This window comes from Anomalospiza imberbis, chromosome 2 (assembly GCF_031753505.1).
Source record: "Anomalospiza imberbis isolate Cuckoo-Finch-1a 21T00152 chromosome 2, ASM3175350v1, whole genome shotgun sequence".
Classification (NCBI taxonomy): Eukaryota; Metazoa; Chordata; class Aves; order Passeriformes; family Viduidae; genus Anomalospiza; species Anomalospiza imberbis.
The window spans coordinates 50,475,652-50,497,944 of NC_089682.1; the positions used below are offsets into that span (position 1 = coordinate 50,475,652).

General features: G+C 37.1%; 1 protein-coding gene across 9 annotated transcripts in view; it reads right to left on the bottom strand.

Annotated features, from left to right (window-relative positions):
* Window positions 1–2,025: 2,025 nt before the first annotated feature.
* Window positions 2,026–22,293, bottom strand: part of ZPLD1 (zona pellucida like domain containing 1) — an 88,129-nt gene continuing 67,861 nt past the window's right edge. For 8 of the 9 annotated variants that reach the window (XM_068180871.1, XM_068180863.1, XM_068180862.1 and 5 more), the window contains 10 exons: window positions 22,148–22,261; window positions 16,698–16,918; window positions 14,191–14,372; window positions 13,479–13,551; window positions 10,331–10,428; window positions 9,632–9,712; window positions 8,634–8,805; window positions 7,196–7,304; window positions 4,205–4,234; window positions 2,026–2,300 (listed from right to left, as the gene is read on the bottom strand). In XM_068180871.1, the coding sequence (XP_068036972.1) occupies window positions 2,125–2,300; window positions 4,205–4,234; window positions 7,196–7,304; window positions 8,634–8,805; window positions 9,632–9,712; window positions 10,331–10,428; window positions 13,479–13,551; window positions 14,191–14,372; window positions 16,698–16,918; window positions 22,148–22,253 (1,248 nt within the window). In that variant the 5' untranslated portion in view covers window positions 22,254–22,261 and the 3' untranslated portion in view covers window positions 2,026–2,124. Of the gene's footprint in view, window positions 2,301–4,204; window positions 4,235–7,195; window positions 7,305–8,633; window positions 8,806–9,631; window positions 9,713–10,330; window positions 10,429–13,478; window positions 13,552–14,190; window positions 14,373–16,697; window positions 16,919–22,147; window positions 22,273–22,293 lie in introns of all 9 variants that reach the window. The other variant, XM_068180864.1, reaches the window with a different exon arrangement.

Sequence of the window (22,293 nt, forward strand, 5' to 3'; positions counted from 1 at the left end):
CCTCAAAAGATGTGGTCAACAAGACTTTATTAATTAGTATGAAATGCATTTCCTTATAGAAAAGCAACAAACTGTCTTCCAGAAACACAGAGGAATCAAACAGGACAAGTATAATATTATATCAGCATTTTTTTTTTGCTTCCAACACCATTCACTTTCTTTTTCTGTGGTCTTAGCCAAACTGTATGGGATTTGTGTTAGAAAAAGGGTCTCTCCCTGGCTCTAGTAGACATAAGTCTGACATTTTTTAATGGCTGGTAAGTTAAGATGGGCATATTCACATTAGTAAGCATTTTAAAAAGTATTGAAGATAGCAATTAACTGCTGAAACAACTTTCTAAGGATGATAATGGCTATCTCCATCACTGGAAACTTTCGGCTAAATCTGTTCCTTACTAAGTAGTAATTACAATAATGGGATTTTTGTGGTTGTCTTTATTAGTAAATTAAAACAGATTATCTGAATTTATTTATCCCCAGGCTGGAATATAAATCTCCAGTGCTTACCACACTCCTTTAAAGGTCAGTAAATCTAAAATTATATTAATTTATCCTGTATATTAAAAGCTCTTACCAAACCAACTTAAAAACGCAGGTCCAGTTTTCCTCTTTGTAGAATGAGGTCCCTGGAAGTGTGTACAAAAGTAACAACTGGATGGCGGGAGGAAAACAGCACAGACAAAGCATCCACTCTGAAATGTTTAAAATAATTTTATTAGACAATTGTGTTTTACATGTTATCAGACCTAACCCCTGAAGTGCAAAAATGTTTCTGAGGTATTAAGACTGGAAGAAAACAGGCACAATATTGGTTGTTAGGGATACCGCCCTACAGCACAGTGGAATTTGCAAACAACAGGCCTTTATACAGCATTTGCAGGATCAGAGAAAACTGAGAACAAGACTGTATTTTTTTTTAGCCTTGAGAGCCAAAAAGCCCTGATCATTAGCCAGTTCTGTCACATCAGTGAAGACACAGACACAGTTAACACAAGATGATGACAAATATCAATGAGGTGTTTCTAGGCAAATATGTACAGTACATGAAAAATGAAATTTAACTGCTGTATGTGTGACCAAAATCACAACTGTCTATCCAGTCCAGCTTAATATGTTGTGCCTATGGTGGCCTCTCTAGTACCAGCATTTTTGTCTACTCTACACAGCTAAGCCACTGCCTTGTGCTCCTGTTTGAGGGCACCTACCACTCACACTCACTTCAGGTAAGTCTGATGTTCATCATATTAACTAGAGGCAACAGTACAGTACTTCTTGTAGCCTGTTATCTTTTTAGTTGCCTTCTTCCCCTCATCTATGCAGTGAACAAGTCTAACTCATGCAGAAAATCTTCTAAATAAAAAAAGTACTGATTGATGACTTTACTGATGACTTTTCATGTGGAAATAAAAGCTTTATCTGAGAACTGAAAAACTCACAGGGCAAAACTTGCCCTTAACAATTAGTAGATTAGTGAGAGTTTTACTCAGTTGCCAAATCGTGCTCCAAAAATAATTTTCTGTGAGAAGAGTTTGGGCAATACTTGATACGTGATACCTCCACAAGTCAATGGAAGATGTATTTAAGAAAATACTTCCAAATTACAAATAAGTAAAAGTCACTTGTTCCAAGCTTCTCTTAGGTTCTTTTTAGCCAAGACAGCTGAAAACAAATTCCTCCTGAGACACAGTTGTTTTTGTGAAAAATGTAATGACAAAAGAGAAGTTATCCTTATCTTACTAGGTGTTTATGAACTTGTGAATTCTTCTGAATATGTCAGCCTTTGTATTAAAGTGGCATACTTGGAAAGGTTCTCATCTGTAGCCTCTTCAGCTTTTAGACCTTACTGAGCAGATGAAGGTGTGAGCTCTATTGTCAGCACATTCATGGGCAAATGTCATGCAGTCTGATCGCAAACACAATTGAGATTCTCAACATTTTCTAGGCTTGTTACCAACATCACTGCTGCTTGCCTACACAATGTCATCTAGCAAATCTACAAATAGACCAGCTGGAATAGAAGCTGGATACCACTGAAGTGTTGCCTTAATATTACCTTTGAATGGAATCATACTTCACAGATGAGAAAGGCAACCCCAAACAAAAAGTGCAAACAAATCATCACTTTCAGTTGAAAACTGGGTTCCGGATACCACTCAGGACCAAACTGTTGGGCCAGTTTCTGTGCAGAAGGGTTAGAGAACAGACAAAAAAGAAAATGCTTGAAATTCCTAGGACAACAATGCCTGAAATCAGTGCACTGGTGACTGGGTTCATCTGGAAAGGAGGTCCATTTGGGTGAGCTGCAAGGAGAAGAAAAATTCTCATGGGAGATCTGTTTTTATCTGTCACGTGTGCCAAACACTTCTGCCTTCCCCTAATACCCAATATACTGTATAATGGCAATGAAGGAACTATAACTGTATGAATGAGCACCTATCTACTTGGATAAAGTTTATCTAAGTATATTTTGAAAACACTCATTAACTTTTTCAATATCAATCATGCTGGGGAATAAAGACATGTGCCTTCTAAGGCATTATCCCTCATCTACCAGTGACCAACCTTGACCTGTGTTACTCAAGGCAAGACTATTACTATCCAAGGACTATCAAGGTAAATGTATAAGGATTTGTGGCCTAATCAAGGTAATGAAAGGATTTCTTCCCCACTATCATTATCTACATTTCAATTCAAAATCTATATAAATCAGGAGACATGTCTGGCCCCAGATATTGAACAATCGGGAGACTTGTTTTACACCCTCAGAAAGGGCTTCTTAATATGTTTATCAATTCTTAGGTAGAAAAGGTGACATATTTAATACTTATTGCAGTTCAGCAAGCTGTTCCTGGACCAGTTCTGAGATAATGGGCCACATACATCCACCACCAGTACTGTGTTTTCCAGCAGGAGGGGAAAAAAGCATTTGAGTACCAATGAGCATTTGCCATTAGCAGTGGTGGAGAGTGAGTTGAAATGACAATACAGTCTACATGTGAGAAACCAGACTTCTCCTCCCAGAAGCAGCCACCTGTCCTCAACAGCATTAATCCCATTCTCCTCACCCAAACTGAAAGGAAATCAGCAGGAAATGTTGATCTGGTTACCCTCCCCTTCCCAATGCTGTGCTGCTTTCTGACTGCTACAGCAGTAACCCCACCTCACTCTACCTCTCTGCTCTCTACAGAGAGAGCAACAGGCAAAGGAAAGGCTTTTGCTCTGGGATGGAGAGGCTGCTTCTTTTGTTGGATGGGAAGGAAAGATAGCAGCCTTCAACACAGCAAACAGTGTGTAGCCAATAAAGAGTTTGCTTTTTATTGTTTTAATTATATCCATGGATAGGAGCACACCAGGGCGCAATTAATTACAGGGAGAACTCTCCATGACAGACAAGAACAGCAGCTGCTTTTATATGTGCTAAATTGAGTAAAGAAAGGAACAAATAGTGTTAGAGTTCAGAGGACAGGATGGATTAATTGTTCTACTCAGTCCTGTTATGAAGAAATATAAGGTGGAATGGCCTAATGTACCACCTGATCATAAGCCACTCCTTGTTACCAGCAGAGAACAGTAACAGGCTGAAACAAGTGTTCCAACTGCCCAAAGGAAAATCACCCTAAAACTTAAAGGCTTAATCACCCCTGCAAACTTAATCACCCCTGCAGCCTATTTCCTTCACTGCCCTAGCAGGGCACAAGTTCTATCCAAGTTTCTTCACAGGCTCTTTGTGAGGTTAAACGCTAGGAGAACACGAGCTGAAGCTCTGACCTTCTGGCTTTGAGATGTGAACCAAGCTAAACTGCACCATAATAACAACTTTCCTGCTTTACTCCTGTGTGGCATGGGCAAATTTTTCTGCTTAAGTCTGGTTTTGCATCTGGTGGCTATAACGTACCCTTCACCCTCATATGCTGTAGCATTAGATCTTCATTTCAATTTCATCACAGGAATTAAAAGTTTCAATGTAGATGGCACTGGATGCACAAATTAAACTGAGAATTCCATACTCACCAATTGCTTTCTTGTCAGTGCATGTTGGTACTGACTCATTTAAGCAACAAAAATAAATAAAAAGAAAAAAAGAAAAAAATCCCAGTGCATAGATATTAATCAAAATGGTTCATCCTCAATTCTGCTTCCCTCATAAACCCTCTCTGATGCTTCTTGGAATTAACTTACCAGTTAACTTAACTGAATAACTTACCAAGCTGTGAATTGTTGGTTGGCATCTCATCTATATTAAAAAAAAAAAAAAAAGGCATGTGTCATATTTTTTAAAATACCTCTACCTCCTCCCCTCTTGCAACACAAAAGCCAATAGTTGCAGCTTTATTTTAAAAATACATCAGGTCTACTTGCCACCATTGACTAGCAGATTTTAGCATCTCTGTTAAAATATGGACAATAACATTAATTGCATGTCATTGCTTCATTTTTAATATAAGTATATATTAAAATATTAATTAAAAACTTTTAATGTATTGTGGAAAAACAAACCACCACCTTAAATCAGGAATCTCTTAATTAAAAAGGTGGCCAGTTCTGTTGCCTCCTTCAGTAACAACACAAGCATAAGCACGATGTTAAATGTAAGCCCCTTCATTTAAACATATTATAAAATAGCTCTATAGGAAAAACTTGAGTTTTACAAGAAAAAACATGTTAGCAATCATAAATTATTACAAAAAAGCTCTTTTCACCATGCTCATTTTCCTCTTAGCAGTTATATAGTGGCTTTATATTCAGTGTAACATTTGTATTTTGTCTTCAGTTTTTACTTATTTACCAGTGTCCATTTCAGAATTACATTTCTTTTCACTCTTTTGGGGGTTTTTTGTGCAGTCTGTGAGCACAGTTCACATATACATTTGCTTTGAGCAGCTGTCTCCTAGGCTTAAATGAGACATCCATCAAAAGCTACATAATTTCAACTTCACAAGTAGGTACCCGCTTTGTTTCCATACAGAGACTAAAGCATTTTCTTCTGTGTACATCTTTTGTAATGACTTATTTTGGATTACCAAAAAAGAATAACATTTCTCTGAAAAGAGCCAAATGTTAGAAATATGAATTCAGAAACACACAGGAGAAGGACCATCACTCTTTTGCAGTAGCAGTATTCAGCTCCTACGAAGGCAGCTGAATCAGCAGCTCCACTGCCAGAACAGCTGGTGACAGGTCATGGGGGGACCTGGCTACCTTGAGGAGCCTCTGCAGGTGCTGATGTGCACAGGTCAGCCCTGGGACTGCTGCAGCTCCACCCTAAATGAGGGAAGGGCACATCTGCGCAGTCCTACTACTGGCATATGGACCATGGTGAGTCAGGTGCAGCAGGTTTGATTGGGTCTGGAAAAATCTGTATTTGTGCTAAAGCTAGACCAGACTTGGCCTTGAAAACAGTGTAGAGCACTTCCATGCACCATCACATCAGTGCAAGCCAGAGCTACACCCTGGTATTCCTCATCCAAAATGTAACCAAATTTTTTTTTAAATATCCAAAATTTTCCAAATTTATCCAAAATTATTCATCAGCCAGATAGTTTTGGTCAAGTTCTCACGTGATCTTTTATAATATTCATAAACCTCCTGGTTCTTATGAGTTTATTTTCACAAGGGAAATTGACAGCAGGACTAATTCCCTCTTTCTGATCCAGAAGAAAAAGGGAAAAGCAAGTGAGATTGAGGGACTTGCCCAATGCCAATCATGAAATCTGTGGCAGAGTTTAGAATTGAATCCCATTTTTTTTCAAGTACTTCCCATTAAACATCCTTCTGTCAGCATGAGTCCAAAAGCACGCTATGAAGATGGAGAAACCAAAAAAGCTTTACCCACCCATCTTTAGAGTACACTTAAAAAATTCTTTTCCTTTTTCAGCCTTATTCATTATTTCATTTAAACAACCTCAACAGTTGTCATGAAATTATAAAATTGTTTATACTTTCTTTGGTGCCATTAAACATCCATCACATCTCTTTGCTTGAAGCTATGCAATATTGAAAGCTAATTGGTCAGGATTTTTTTTTTTTTTTAAATTATAAAAATATCATCCACAGCATTTGAATCATGAGCTATATTACCTACCAGGGCTGCTTGTATAAGAAGTTGTACCTAGTTTCCATTCCTTGCCTAAGGCAGCATTACTCCAGCATGCTTGTTTGGCTGAGCAAATCTGTCATTCCTTTCCCATATGTACTCATGTATGCAACTTTGAAGTTAGTTCTTCTCACTTTTTCTTGGCTAATCAGAAGGCAGCAACTCAAATGGGACCGTGTATAATGCAAAAAAAAAAAAAAAGGCTCATTTTCATTGCAGATAGGCCGCTCATAACAGAGCCTATTTGTTCTAGACATGGTCTCTTGTTAGGTGGTTCCCAGTTCTGGAGGGTCAGTTGCTCTCTTTGTATACAGGTACAACTACTTTGCATTTAAAGAAGGATTTTATTCTCAAGTTTTAAATTATATTTCCTAGACCAGGTTCAGTCCTACTTTCAGCATCCTAAATCTAAGACTGCTGAAATCAGTTAACTGCAACTACTGTTAAATATAATTTGTAAAACTTAAACAGCAGTCAAATATTTTTTTTCAGAGACTGCAGGTTACATTTAGAGCTGCCTTTTTTTATCCCTAAAACAATTGGCAATAAAAATGAAAGTCATGGAATTTCACCCTCAAATTAAAGCATTGGATTTTGGCCCACTGTTTAAAATTTACAATGGCTTTGTCCCATTTCTTTCTTATAGCTGAATCTAAGAATAGTAAGCATTAATTTTAAGGAACATGTAGATAAAAACCCAGAGGGAAGCTGGAGAAATGGTGAATAGAAAGTGAAAGTGAATATTCACTATCCATCCAAATTAAATTGCAACACTGAACACAGTATCTTAAATTCTATTATCTCCAGTGAAATCTGACAAAAAAAGAAGTCAACCCATTGAGCCTGGACTTTTATAATAGCCTTATATGTGTAAAAGTATCCCACAGTGATTTTATTGGAGGAGGAAGCATGTGAGAGCCAAACAAAAATACTAGCCCAAAATTTCTACGAAACAGAGCAGTAAAAAATGTCATAAAAATATTTAGCAGTAGCAAAAAAAATACTTAGCATAAAGTCACTGCAAATTTACATTAAACTGCAAAACATTTCTCCAGGTTTCTGAAATTCCTGCAGTCCATAGAGAAAGATTTTTATTCCTACCACTCCTTGTAATGATGGGGCCAGCAGAGATTACAGCATTGCCAGATGTGCTCTGAGGGTGCCAAGTCGTCCTTCTACCAGTGTCTCTTCTTTCTCTGTTACTGCAGATCTGAGTGGTCAATCAAAACAATCACAGACTCAGAGTGGAACAGAACTGTGGTCTTTTTGTGCTTCTTGATGTAACATGAACTCTTTGGTAAGAAATACTACAGCTTTGATTTTATTTCTTAGTATGCATTAAATCACTTTACAATAAAAACATCTGTAATATTGCCTAGAAGTGCACCTTATAAATTCCTGGCTTCCCATTTTATTTTGCCTCACTTTGTTTACAAAACCACATTGCTGTTGTGTACAAGATCCATCTTATAGTATATTAAATTTTCAGTAGTTAATATCCCAAAGCCATATTTACAGACAGTTTTCCCCAACAAATCTGTTTTACTTGACAATCCCTATTCTAGCAAGCTTCTCGAGTGAGAGTTTGCACATCTTCCATGGAGTTCTAAATAGCAATGGCACACTAAAACAACCCCCAACACTATCATCTGGAATCTGCCTTTAACATTTGTAATCTACCATCTACCTTAATCTATGGTGCTCAAGCGTGCTCCAAACAAGAGCACTTCCTTAGTTTCAACTTCTTGTGAAAGAACTTCAAAAACCTCAGAACATGAATTGAATGCAAAACGAATTACATAAATGCGTAACATAAAAATATAAAATAACATACGAAATTTCAGGAGTATACTGAACTGACCGCACTTTAAAATTCTATAGAGGAAGTCATTCAGTAGGAAGCAATGCAGTGTTCTGAAGACAGCACAGAACGTTGTGTTTATATGTTTATTTAAATGTTTCCATTACCAAAATTTATTTGTTGTTCCTGATACTCCTAAAATTAGTTAATTTTAAATAGACATAACATCATGAACTTCAGCACAAGAGTAGTTTTCATGTTACAGAGGAGATGATATACTCTAAGGGGCATGATATTTTTTTTCACTGTGAGAAACTTCCACAAATTTTCCTTGTCAGTATAACAGCACTTTCTATAGCTTTAACTTTTCCATAAACTATATTCTAAGATATTTCTCTTCATCCACTGTGATGATGGATACCTTACTACTATACTAAGAACATCAACCCGAAAGCCATCTCAGAGTTGTTACTTTTAAAAATTAAGGACCACAAGGCAAAGAGGTAATTTCTCATATATTCAATAACCTGGGTTTTGCAGGACTAGTATTATTTTATCTCCAGATGTCAGTATTCATTTCCATATTCTTCATCAGTAGTTTCACATTCTTTCAGACACAAAAAACATTCTTACTTAAGTCTCTACAAGTCGCTTTCATTCTGTGCCATCCAAACTTCCATAACCCTTGTATGCAGAACTCCAGGATGCCTATTTTATATCCAGATAATTACAACTTACTGGCACAAGAAAGGGACAGTCATCTGCTCTGCACAGCTTTGTCACACAGTGAAGGAAGACCGTGGACATCTTCTGGTTCTTGTGCTTCACAAAGCGAAACACCTCAAAGGAAAACCGGCCCATTTGACTCTTGCCGTTTTCAATTATCGTTGTCTGCGGGTCCTTGTCACAGCTAGTTTTTGTAGAGAAGAGTGAAACTGGGATGAGCAGCTCTGTTAGTATTTTGAAGCTCTTAGCTGGGAATATGATAGCTTAAGCAGCAAGATCAACACTTTAGTTCCTTGGAAAAGAACACAGTGCAAATATCTGCAGACACAATCTGCTTGTTAGGCTGCAGGTTCCTGTCCTGAAACACATTCCTACAAAAACACTGCTTTGTTTTGCAGCACCACAGCAAAACCAAGGTACCATTTAATTCCAGTAGTCAAGGAAACTTGAGACCTGAAGCACAAAGCAGTCAGGTATGCTAACCAGTATAGACAGGTAACTACAAATGAAGACAATACCTCTCCATTAGGTGTCACAGATAAAATTTAATCTGAGACACTGTCAATATGTTTTCTAAAGTTCCAATTCAAATAAATGTTATTACTGAGAGTAGAAGTAAGAACAGCTATTTATATGTAATCATTTGCTTAACTACTTTCCTGGACTGAAGTCTCTGATGTTTTATATCACTGTCATTCACCACATTCACCTTTGGTAAAATAAAGGCCAGTTTAGCCTTTATTTATAACACTTTAAGTGTTTATGTTATCGCTAGTAGAACTACTTTGGATATGCTTTTCTACCTTCATAATTCTTATGACTTGGCACTTGCTTCTATGTTTATGTTCACACAAAAAGAAGCTCTGACATTTTACCTGTAAGCCTAGCCCTTGGTCCTGCCTACTTAAATGCTTAAACTTTCCAGGCAGTTTAAGACATCACTATTGAAGAGATTTATATTTTTTTTTTAAAGAAGGAACAGCAAAATACTGGGTTTGCACAGGACCTACCTGAAGAAAAGATCATATCGAAGATCATCACTAGGATTGCCAGATGGTGTGGTGTAACAGTAGTCCATCAAAACATTCCACCTGCACAGGGAGTAATGGGATAGATAAGGGGAACTGGCAATGCAAGCATGGGACGGTGTGAGTGAGGTGAGATGAAAGGACAGTACAAAAAAGCATACAAACAGGTAGTGCATGCTGTTACAGTGAAACTGAGTTACTGTATTAAACAGGTCACATGCCAGTCATCCTGTTTCTTCAACTGCTTAGAAGATTAAACAGCACAACATAGCAGCAGAACTTTATAAATCAAATCATTTGGTTTCATGTAAGTCAACCACCACACCAACACACACTGCACACCTCCTCTCAAAAATCATGGCCACATAGGACTAGAAATCAATAACAGCCCGCTTTTAAAAGCCCTGGATTTTCTCGCTTGGTTCAACAGAAGCATTTTCTTAAATAAAAGTAATCTAGGAATTAAAGTATAATTCAGGAAAACTTTCATAATGAGAACTGCAGCAAAATATGCATTCACTGCCAAGGACCTGACATCCTCCAGCTGAGAGCAGTGACTATTGAACACCAACCATTATTTTGAAATACAAAAAGCTATGAGGAAAGACAGGTGCCTCTAAATCAGATAAGTAACAAGAGCTGAAAAGCAAGCAAGACAAGAAATAACACCCTCTATGGTACCTGCCATCAAGGTTCGTTGCTCTTACAGCTGCATATATTTTGGTTTTCAAAGGTAAACCTGTACTTGGAATAAGGAGTTGCTGGCTGTAGGTTGAATCCTGTAAAAGAAATATTGCCTCAATTGTAACAGCAATTCCACTCTAACAACACATCTGCATCCAGACTGAGCTCTCAGCAATTTTTCTGACCTTTCTGTGTAGAACGATTGTTTACTTTGTCCTCTGTAAGGGAAGAAGCAAGAAACAATGCCAGAAAAATTGCCTACAAATATGTCTGTAAAGACTGGCTTTGGCCCATGCAACAATTTAGGAGAATATATTATTTAATAAGGTGGTTGGATCAGTGATTAAGGAAAGCATATCATTCATTGACACTTCAGTAAGTCTCCCAGAGCTTACAAGCACACAAAGGAGCTACTCTGGTTTTCTAACAGAGGAGCTTTACTGGGTTGTCACACTGCACTCTTTCCCAGAAAGGTTGCTAAGGTTATTTGAATTAGTGGATATAGCAGTGCCATCTATGAGATGTTATATATTTTAAGCTATAGTCTGGGAGAACAAAGACATTCTGTTATGCAAAGTGTAGTTTCTGTGGAAGCTGAGTAGTTGAAAACTAGAAGTAAGAAACATTTTCATTTTAAATCTATTATTTCAAAAGACCTGTTTCAAGAAAGCTGTATTCAACATAAAAGTTGGGAATTCCCCATGTATATTCCCCTACTACTTAAATATAGCTGTTTTACTGGGGCTTTTTGCTCAAAATCTAAATCATTAACGTCACTTTAGCAACAAAACAATGAAACATCTGTGTGACAGATTTTAATTGAGAATGTCAAAATGCATAATCTGGTAAAGTCCCCTATTTAAAACACAGTGCTGATGCAGATAGCACAGTGACTCAGTATGTTGAGACCTCTTGTGAAAGTTCAAAACACTCAATACATGTGAAAAAAAATGGTAGATAGGATTTCAATCAGGTTCTTTGTGGCAAGCAAGACCATGGCAAGCAGCAGCTGACAGCAACAAGGTTTACACCAGAGACCAAGTGATTTTCTTCAAATGCCAAAACAAACAGCATACCCAATATCTAATCTATGCAGTAACAGAGGCCTTCAGGTAGGTTTGCCTTCTTTCAAATTAATTATACATTTCTATAACACTTAGCTCTGCCACATTTTGCAACTGATTAAGAAGTGCAAGACCCTCACTATTACACTACATAGTTGCTCTTTTATTCTTTAAGAGTAGTTTTTATTCATTTAGAGAGACATTTGCAAGAAAGCATAAAAGCACATAGCCACTCAGGCTCTGTGAAAGTCCATTAAACATTTTGCTATTAAACTCTGAGTCTACCATAACAGCTCTTATCTTTCCTAACAATGACATGTACTAGCATCACAAAGTAAATCTAAACAACACTTTGTGTCAGAACACAGAGGTAAGCTTAGAAGATGAAGAGTCAGCTTTAAGAAATAACACTACAGCTAAATTTGAAGAAGACAGCTTTCAGTCAAGAAACAAATCTGTACACATGCTCTCAACTAATAGCAAGGGTGGACATGAGCCTTGAGGCTCCTCCCAAAACCAGGACTGCTACCAGGGATCAAGTAAAACAAAACACACAAAACAGCAGGTGTCCAGAGGCACTCCCAACAGGGAGAAATGTAGACAGTGCACAAGCTGCGCATGTATTTATCCAGCCCTGGGAAGTGAAGCAGAAGGGCATATCCACCACTGGAATCTGCCACCCTTGGCAGCATTATTCATGACAGTGCAACTCACTAGGGCAAGTAATGTGAATGTTGCCAGGATGAAAAGACACCACTGGTCATGGTCAACTTGCAAGCTTACAAGGGTGGGCAAGATGAAAGCACTTTTTGGCTTTTGGGGATATCTGAGGAAAAAATGTGCTCGATATGAGCATCAACAGCATTTATTCCTGACTGTTTGCTGAACTGGGCCCTGAAAGGCAGTCAACATGGAATGGTCAATACTTGGCTAGATTAGAAATTTACCTATTTTCATTCTGCCCTGTCTTTTTGATCACAGGTTTATTTAAAAATGAGAGAACTATAATCATAATTTTAACAGATTATAGGTTTTTATTTGGAGCTCTGCTCTTTCAAACAAACATGATTTTTTAAAGAATGCCATTGAAAAATGTCCTGTTGCAATATTTATAGCTCATTATGTTCAAAGCATAAAGCATTGGCTTTTAAATCAGTTGCATGAATTATAACTCAACAACACAATGGCATGAATAATAATGCAAAAAAAATCGGATTCATAATTTACAAAAATGATGTTTGATAGATTGAAAAACTGATATTTAAATAAGGTATTTAAAATGTATGAGTAAAAATTTTAATCAACACAAAAATATAATTTCAGGGATTAATGTTAAGTAGAGGTCCTTGCATTTTTCATGTTTCAGTATCACCAACTCATTTACATGGTAAAATCTTTTACAATAATGCATATTCAAATTATCTAAAATATAAGGAGGAAGCATTGGATGAAAACTGTTATAATTATTAACCCTTAAAATCTTTAAAGTCCACACTGTAAGGCAATATATGCATCAGGCTATAGATTTGGAACTGATGCATCCTTCACAACAATCACAGATGATCAAAACACTCTGATGAGGCTTGAACATTAAAAATACCCCAGCCAAAGTGCTACAGTTCATTGCTGTGGGAATAGGTCTGGAATAATTTTACAGAATTCTACAGAGTACTCTCTGTTTAAACACAAAGCACCTATTCACACACACAGAAACATTATAAATGCAAACAAAATATGCACTCTGGAGTATGATTGTTATGGCTACAATTGATTAGTCACATGGCACTACCAGCTGAAAGCCAGAGCTGTAAATTGAGGAACTGTATAAATACAGGACAACAAGCCTGTGTCTGTCCTCAAAAACCAGCCATATAAACACAAGACAGCAGGTACATGCCAACAAAAAGGAAAAAGGAATTCAGAGATGAAAGATGCCTGGAAGAAAGACTTGGCTCATGGGAGGAGTGGGAAGGAAACAGCAAATTATGAAGAGGAATCTATACTTTCATCTGCTAAAACTGTTTGTATCCACATAGCACAGGGATTAATTTAGTCCAGGTCATACTGTATTTTATACTTACATTATAAAGCAACAAATTCAAAGTGCTGATAAATGTACCATTGTTCTCTCTTACAGAAATAGCAGCTGATGACCTACAACAGAACCAGAAACCAAAAACCATCATGAAGAAAGATACCTTATTTTTGTTTTTGCATACTTCAGTGGACGCTATCATTAAAAAACTCAATGAGTCATATCACAAGGAGTTAATTTATGCATTTGGGTTATAAACTTCAGAAATAAGAATTTATAGTGGAAATACTGACAGTCTTAACTATGTAGAAAATAATGGATGCTACTTGAAACGCGAATCAGAAAAATAATTAGCAGAGAGGCAAAGTAACAAAAAGGAACTCACTTCACATGATGCACAAGGTTTACTCATGGAAATATTTTCTCTTGCATTCTATACTTACAAGCTTACATACTATTTCATGAAGATTTTTTTTCTGCAATAATTTTTGAGAAGAACACCTGAATTTTAAGGGAAGTTTTACATTAGCTAAGGGCCTCTTCATAATAACAGGTCTTAATGAATTATATTATCTCACATAATAATGCTAAAGAATTTTCTTTTTCCTTGCAACACTTCTTCTTTTGGTGCTTTTTCCTTTCCCCTTACTCTTAAACAGCCAAAAATTGCTACATGGACAATGCTCTTATGGCATGCACATATACATGCTTACACAAGCATGGGGATGAAACACGTAGAAATGAAAAAGCACACTTACGAAGCAAGCTGGGTATTGTTAACCAAGTACTCCAGTGGGTAGCTACAGCTAAATTTGTACAGGAGCCCAGGCAAATAGCTGATAATCGTTGGTGGGTCTGGTGTATCAATGTAGCCTGAAACATTACCTATCTGTATCACTGAGGTATTTCCATAAGCATTGATACCTCGAGCTGAGGATACCTATTGAGGAAGAGAGAAAATTACTATTAGCAGAAGTTAACTGTGGAACAAAAGAACTTAAGGACACTGATGGTTTAGCCCATAATTTACCCTGAAATATCTTCACTAAAACTTTCAAAAATTATTTAGTTTAATAACATCTTCCCTGTCTTCTGTTTTTCACCTCCCTGGAATCATGCCTTTAAAATTCACAAGTTGTATCCCTGTTCTTAGAACAGACTTGAGCAACATTTAAAAAGAACTATGAATCTTGGAAGTATAATTTTGGTAGGTATTTTTTCCTCTACATTCCCAATGAATTCATGCAACTTATTGGGAAAAACTAAAGCAACTTTTCTATTACAGTTAAAAAGTATTACCTTACTATGAGCTTCTATATCCAATAAAAAGGCCAATACACAAACAATTTTGTTCACAGAAACAATATTCTCTCATTGTTGAGCTTCAATATAGACACATCAAAAATAAAGTACTTTATAAGCAGCCACAAGCCAAATAGTTGAACTTTGAGTGTGGCTTTGTTTATATTATATATTTCTAAATCTTAAATATAAACTATAAAATGTCAGAAATTACAGAGCTGAAAAGTAATACAAAATTAATGCCAATGCAACCTGAATTGCATCCATGGGCATGTGCTATTCTGTATTGCTCAGCTCAGTGTGCAAAGCCTGCAAGAACACACAGTCCCCAGGAAAACTGAGGGACACTTCCCTGCTGGTATTAGCCCAGCCCCACTCCATCTGTAGCTACTGATCTGAATAAGGGGGGTGTTTGAAAACAACTGAGAGCAGCACAAATTCCTTTCTCAGTAGGCACAGACACAACAGAGCAAATTAACATGGCACTGGACTTCTACTGCAGCATTTCTTTTATACAACTGTATTAGCAAAACAGATGTTCTCAGTAGCTTTAAAACACATGGTTTCTTAAAAAAAACCTTTCATTATGGAAGAATCATCCCAAGGTGAACATGAGTTGTAACATTTTGCAGTAAGTAGCACAGGACACACAGCAGGAATTTTGATTTCTTTGTCTACCAAAAACACACCTAAAAGACAGAAGCAGGCATGTATTTTGCCCATAGCGTACTTAATAATTTTCTAAATAGCATAAAAATGTTGAAAATAGAATATTCCAGAATCTGAGTTTTTGCCTAAACAGTACAGGCTAAATTAGTACAGGCAACTAAAGCTTTTTTAACTTCCTCACCACCCTACACCCCATAAAGTAAAAAGCTGAGTCTGCTGTATTACAGAAAGACATGGGTTTTACACAAGTTCTGCCTGAACTGTTGTCTTTCCTTTACTTCTATTGAAAATTAGCTTGAAGGTCTTTGATGTGAAACACTGCCAAGAAATGCAGGGGACTGTAAAACTCCAGTGTGGGAAACATGATAAGAAATGCTCCCTGCTCCATTTTTGTCTTCATTTGGGGGCACAGCATGAATAAACAGAGAGGATGGGGGAATATTTTTTGTTATGTTTTTAGCAGCTGTTTTGTCTTTGTATTCAGTGCAGCCTGGTGGGGGACTTCATGGAAAGCTCCAATTATTTGGGCTTATCAGACTGGGGGGTCTTTTTGTTTTGTTTTTAAACATCAAGCTCTTACAATTATGATCAAATAGCAAGTTCAGAGATTTAACAAGCTGACCAGCTACACAGGAACAGGAAGAAGTTGCTTCCTGGAAAATTCTTCTACTGCAAGTCATAGAGGTGCTACAGCTGGAAAAGAGAGTCTTGAATTGGCTGAACGGGTTGTTTGTTGAAATTTAAAAAAAAAAAACTCAGCCTAAGGCAAAGAGGCCACAGAGCATAGCAAACATTTCAGCAAAATTATTAGCAAAAAAACAGGGGGTTTGTTATAAAAACTGACAGGGATCAAGTACAAATAAGAATTCTGGAGAGAATAAAACCCTTGAAAATAATACACTTTTAAACTTGTTTTTTTAAGTTATTCATAGGTACTTTGATATCACTCAATGTGATAGACATGAACTGTCAAACTCTCCACCTCTGCAAAATCTAAGGCATGGTCAGCAAGGGTTTTAGAAACATCTTGGAAAAATCTCATTCTTCCACTGAAAAAATACTTAAATAAAAATTATACTTTCTATCAGAGGACAAATGTGTGTCCCGCCATATTTTCTCAATAGTAATCAAGATTATAAATTACCAGCTTCCTCTGGTTTTCTTTGATGTATGCAATATGTTTCCAACTGGATAAGACAAAGTTAATATTATCTATGAAAGATACAAAGCTGTCACAGGCATTCACTTGATCCTATGTATACATAGCTATAATTTTGCTTTGACTCGGTCTTACCACTAAAGTGTTTCCACAAGATTCCAAAGTACTCAGATTGATGATGAAAATGACCACTGCTGGAAAGGTGTTGTTATTGATGAAGCCCCTGCAGTGGGCATCCCCATGTTTCCCATTCAGTGCCAGATCTGTCTCAGAATAACCAGAAAAAAGAACTGTGCAAAAATTTATCTTCATAGTAATTGTCTGTACTCCACAGAAAACATTGATATCTCGCTCAGCTGCAAGAAAAATACAGGGAAAGACATTGTAAGAAGATTTGAAGCAATCATTATACACCTCTTGTAGCAGTTAGTGTAGCCTTGTGACTTTCAATCAAATAAATTTTTAGATTTCAGTTTCAGGAAAATATTAGAATATAAAGGTAGGAATTGCATTAGTCTGAAGAACAGATTTGACTCTACCATTTCGCTGAAGAAAAAACCAAGAATTAATATAGTAACATAGTGTAACCAAGCAAGAAATACATTAATCCCACAGCAAATCTTTTAGTAGCACATTCATAAAATGAAACACTGCAACAGAGTAGAAAACAGCAAGTGGTTAAATATTTGGAGTCTGATTAAGCAGCCCCCTCTGGAACAGAAATTTCCCACAATTTTGAGAAATAGAGAAGGCCAAGCTCTGCCTCCCAACCCATTATGGCATAGAAACTGGCTACATTTTTCTGAGTTGTCTGGAGTCCACTGTGCATGAGATCAGTCTCACGCAGTGCAGACTTTGAAATACAATCAACAGCATATTAGAGTAATTTATTATGATCTCTCCAAAGCTGGTTTTCCCTGGGTTTTGGCTTTGGGGCTTTTTTTTAAGAACCACCAACTTGAGCTTTAATGAAAAATCAGTTGGCCCTTGAAAGACTATGATCAATACCACAAAGCATCTTACAATCTTTCATTCTGTGCATTATGACAACACAAAAGACCTAGAAAGAAGCAGCTGTTAAAACTGATCAGTTTTTGAACAGCAAAAAAAACCTGTCTTTGCAAATTTGACATTTTTATTCAAAAGTTCTGAAGATTTTTATGTTCTGAATGAAAAAACATCAGGTTCAGATACAGGCACAAGCAACAGATTGTTTTGCTTTAAAGCTCTAACATTGCTCTTCTTTAAGGTCTTCTTTGCCTGTAGATGGTTGGGGGGCTGTTCTGGTGTTTCCCCCTAGTGCTTTACAAAAATACATACTGCATTGATTTAAACACAGACATTACTCCTTTATAGAACTAATTTATTACATCTGCTTAAAGATTAAGGTCTATTAAAAATTGTAGAACAACTTCAGTCAATACTGTACCATTAAGCCTGCTAAAACGAATTGTTTCACTGAGTAGTCACAGCAGAGAGGAAATGAAATTTCCATTACAATGAACTAGTTCTTCCCTCATGGTAAAGGAGCACAAGCAGTTTAATTTAGACAGCTTTAATGGTGCCATTCAAGTCAAAACAATCAAGTGCAGAAAATAACAGGCCAAACTCAGTCCTGAGCTAATGCCATGATAAATGTTACTCACTGGATGCAAATTTGGGCAGAAAGGCACTGAAGGCAAGACAGGAGGTGAAGTGATTTGGCATAAAATTCTCCTGGTTTGTACACAATCATAATTTCACTAATGTAATGCACAAAGACCAGGAAGCAGCATGCCTTCATTTCCACTGCAGAAGGACTATTACCATCCATTTAATGAGTGTACCAAGGTAGAGGGGCCAGCACAAAACGGGGAATGGCAAAGTGTGCATTTATGTTTCCTCGGACTGATGCACAATCAGATCATAACAAATTGCAGGATGTAACAAAGTAGCTCAGTTAATTTCATAACACACTTCAAGCCTTTTCAAAAAGCAGAATAATAACTTTACCAATTAAGCTACCACTACTACTTGGAAAATTATAATTTGACACTATGGGAAATAAGACCCTTGTGTGTGTGATACAGGAGGATAAACAACCTTTCTAGACTCAAGCTTTTCTGCCCACTACTTCATGAGGAAGTATTGCTGTCAAATTAATCCATTCTGGAAATAAAACCTTTTTTGTTCAGAAATTTATCTGCAGCCAGTCCCAAACAGATCTAATGCCCTCTTAGATGTTAAATATCTAGCTCATTTCTTGACAATTTGGGAAGGTAAATATTATTCCTATATAAGTTAAAAGAAACAAACAAACAAGAAAGTATTTGCATTCCTGCATTAAAAGCTTCTTGTTTTCTGAGTCAGAGGAGCGATGGTTTGAAGGTTTTGGGACCCAACTGATGAAGCCTTAAATATAATGGCCTCTCTGTCACAGAGTTTCCATACAGGCAAACCACTTGGTTTCTTTCTGACTCAAATCACACAAGCTATCTACAGCCAGAAGTGCTCATGGATGTCTCTCAAGCAAGATAGTAAAGTCCAAGAGGTACACAGATCCTACAGAAACAGAGACCATCTTGAATTATGGGCAGACTCATGGGGGCAAATGCTGGGAGCTCCACTGCCCACTTCTGCTCTGTTACCCCTCCACAAGTTGACAACTCACCCCAGGGCAGGCAGCCAAAAACCCTCAGAAGAGAAGAGTTTCCACAGAACACCATTGATAAAAGTCATTACATCAGAAGAGGAATGAAAATACCTGTGTAGTCCAAAACCAGTTTCTCCTCACGAACCTCCTCTTTGATGAAATCCCTGCTTTGATATTGAATTAAAATGCAGTGTATGTGAAAAAGCTGCAACATTTCCTCAGTCCCTACAAAGTTCTCAACATGAACTCAAGACAAGAACCCCCTGAATCAAAACTGCATGTCCCAACTGGAGACAGATTGCTATGGATCTATGCCCCAGAAGCCTTCTAAAAACAATGCTTTACTGCAATGCAGAACTAAAGTTTTTTTCCATATGTAAGCTGGCAGAATGATGGCAAGATCTAACCTAATTATATATTCTCTAGAACACATCTAGCTTTGGTACAAAAAAATCACTGCATTTTCTGTGTACCAAAAATGGGGCTATTTTTCCTTCATTCCTGATGACTATTGCATACCTGCACTCTAAAATAAACCCGTAAACTGCAGAAACAAAAGTTCTGTTTGATTGTCATCCTATTTATGCAGCAGTATTCCTGTGCAAGAAGTCACTTAAGTGATGAATGATAAAAGCACAAACAAATGAAAAATGGATGAGCTCCATGACTCTTCTAGGAAGGCTTCATTTGTCCTCTTTGTTGAAAAAAACTTCTGTTTCTTATCAACATTTAAAGAAAAAGAGGAGATAAGTTCAGCACCCAATGGCTTCTCCAGTATCTGCACATCATGCTTGGAATTCCAGCTGACAACAATTAAGACTCCTTGTGTGGAACAAATAAGGAGCAGGAAAAAAATTTGTCCAAAACAGGTTCTGTGAGTAGTATCTCAGCCTGGAAGATACCGGTTTTAAAATGTTCCCCTTTTTGTCCTCTCTCTCAACTCTCCCCTTACATTTGAACCCCAAGGGCCCAGAGGCAGCATCCCCAAAACCACAGCCTGAGCCAGGAGCTGGGGAAGTCAGCACAGAAAGAGTGAGCCCCTTCTGCCTGCAGAGGCTCTCTCTCCATCTTCAGCAGCCTCTTAGCTCCAGTAGCCCCAGCCCATTAAATAGCAGACCCTTCTGCATATTGAAAATAACACCTGTTAAATTTGGGGTAAAAGGGCTTCCTGGCTTTTACCTCCATCTCAGATGCACAACAACAGACAGAATTCTTTTTCTTTCCTAGCTCTCAAAATCAACAGTAAGAGTGATTATTGAATCCCAGCCTTTGAATCTTTGCTGCCTTAGATGACAAACAAGAAAAAGCAGGACTCTGCTCTCAGCTCATATGGCCAGTGAGGGGTGATTAGAATTTACTTAAAAAAAAAAAATCTGTTTGCCTGTAACCTAAACATATTTTCTCCCAAGTCAATGAGATTTGGCAGACATGGAATCTGATATGACTCATTTTTATGAGGCAGAACTGCAAGAGGCCCCTAAATACCCTCAATAAGAGATGTAATAATTTGCTGGTATCACATTGCAAACAAACATTGGCACAGAGCAGGTACAAAAAATGATCAGAGAAAAATTTTAAAACACTGAAAGAGGAACATAAACATCCCTCTATCTGTTGCAAATATCTCAAGAAGCCTCAAATGAGGACCAAATAAACCACAATTTCATAAGAAACTCAAAAGCTAGCTCTGAAGCAGGTGGACAAAATTCACGCACAATTCAGGGGCAAGCCTTCAAAATTTGATGCTAGAAGTGGAATATATATATATTATTAATAGAATGGGAATATATAGATATATTAAAAAGTAACTTTCAAAATACTCAGCTAAACTGCGATTTTCTCAGGAACGGAGACAATATATTTGATCTTCTTTGCATGTCTTATTTCTCTCTTCTTCATGTTCATATTGATTAAGTGGAAAAGAATCAAACCCACTGCTGGTCCTTATGTCAATAAAACACCTGGCAGTGTGATAGTAACACTGGAATCAATAAAAAGAATTTCTGCCTTCTGCTGACTAAAATTTAATAAAAGAGCTGACCCTTCCTGAAAAAAAATCTAAACTTTTATTATTCAGAAAGCAACAACAAGAGAGGTATTACAGTGTAATACTACACTGAGTGTTCATTACTTAACTATTTAATTCAATTGCTATCTCAGAAAAGCAAGATGTGAGAGCGACAGTATTCACAGCCTTCTTTTTATTATTATTATTCTGCCCATGATACAACTGAAGCAGGAAGGATCAGCAATATAATAAAAACTAAAAGGATCCTTTGCCTGAGTAAACCCTGATACCATGCCACCAAGACTGACATTTCATTTCTATTTCTCATTGTATTAACAGATCTAAACATCCAATGTCCCCAAAATTACTTCATTCCCATTTTCTTAGAGGAAGGAAAATACATCATGCATAGACAAAACTCATTGCTTCACCTGTCCCTAAGCAAGGACTTAATGGTGAAGTGAGGCACTAAAATTTTGCCATCAAGGTAACTTTACTTAAAATAGATACATATGTCTTTATTTTACTAAAAGGATATAATTATATTCTCTCACCCAGGAAAAGAAAACTATAAAATCTAAACATGAAAGAAAACCCATTTAGAAGTGGGAGAGTGTTAAATCTATAGAGAACACTTACAACAATATGAGCTCTGGTGAATGTCTTGGACAGTTTAGAGCACTGGCAAAAGCAGGCCAAGCCCCACTGGTGTGAGGGGAATTGTTTGCCTTGCTACCAGGCTGAATTTGACCCATTGTGCAATTAAGAAGAAAGTAAAGTGCAGCATTAGGCAAGTTCATTGTCACAAAAACAGTTAACACTTAATTAATGTTGAGTCCTACCCCCAGGCCTTAGACAGATTTAAAGCTCTGTATTTAAAAATAAGCACTGCTTTGAACCAAGACAATAAAGAAGCCATTAGAAAAAAATCTATTAAATACTTACCAGGAAACCTGCTATGGAGGTTAGCATCACAGTTGTATCCATTGAACTGAGCAGTCACTGGGAGCACTTTAATCATCAGCAGGAGCAGCAACCATACTTGTTCCATTGCAAAACCTAGCAAAACATTAAGTGGTTATTACACACAT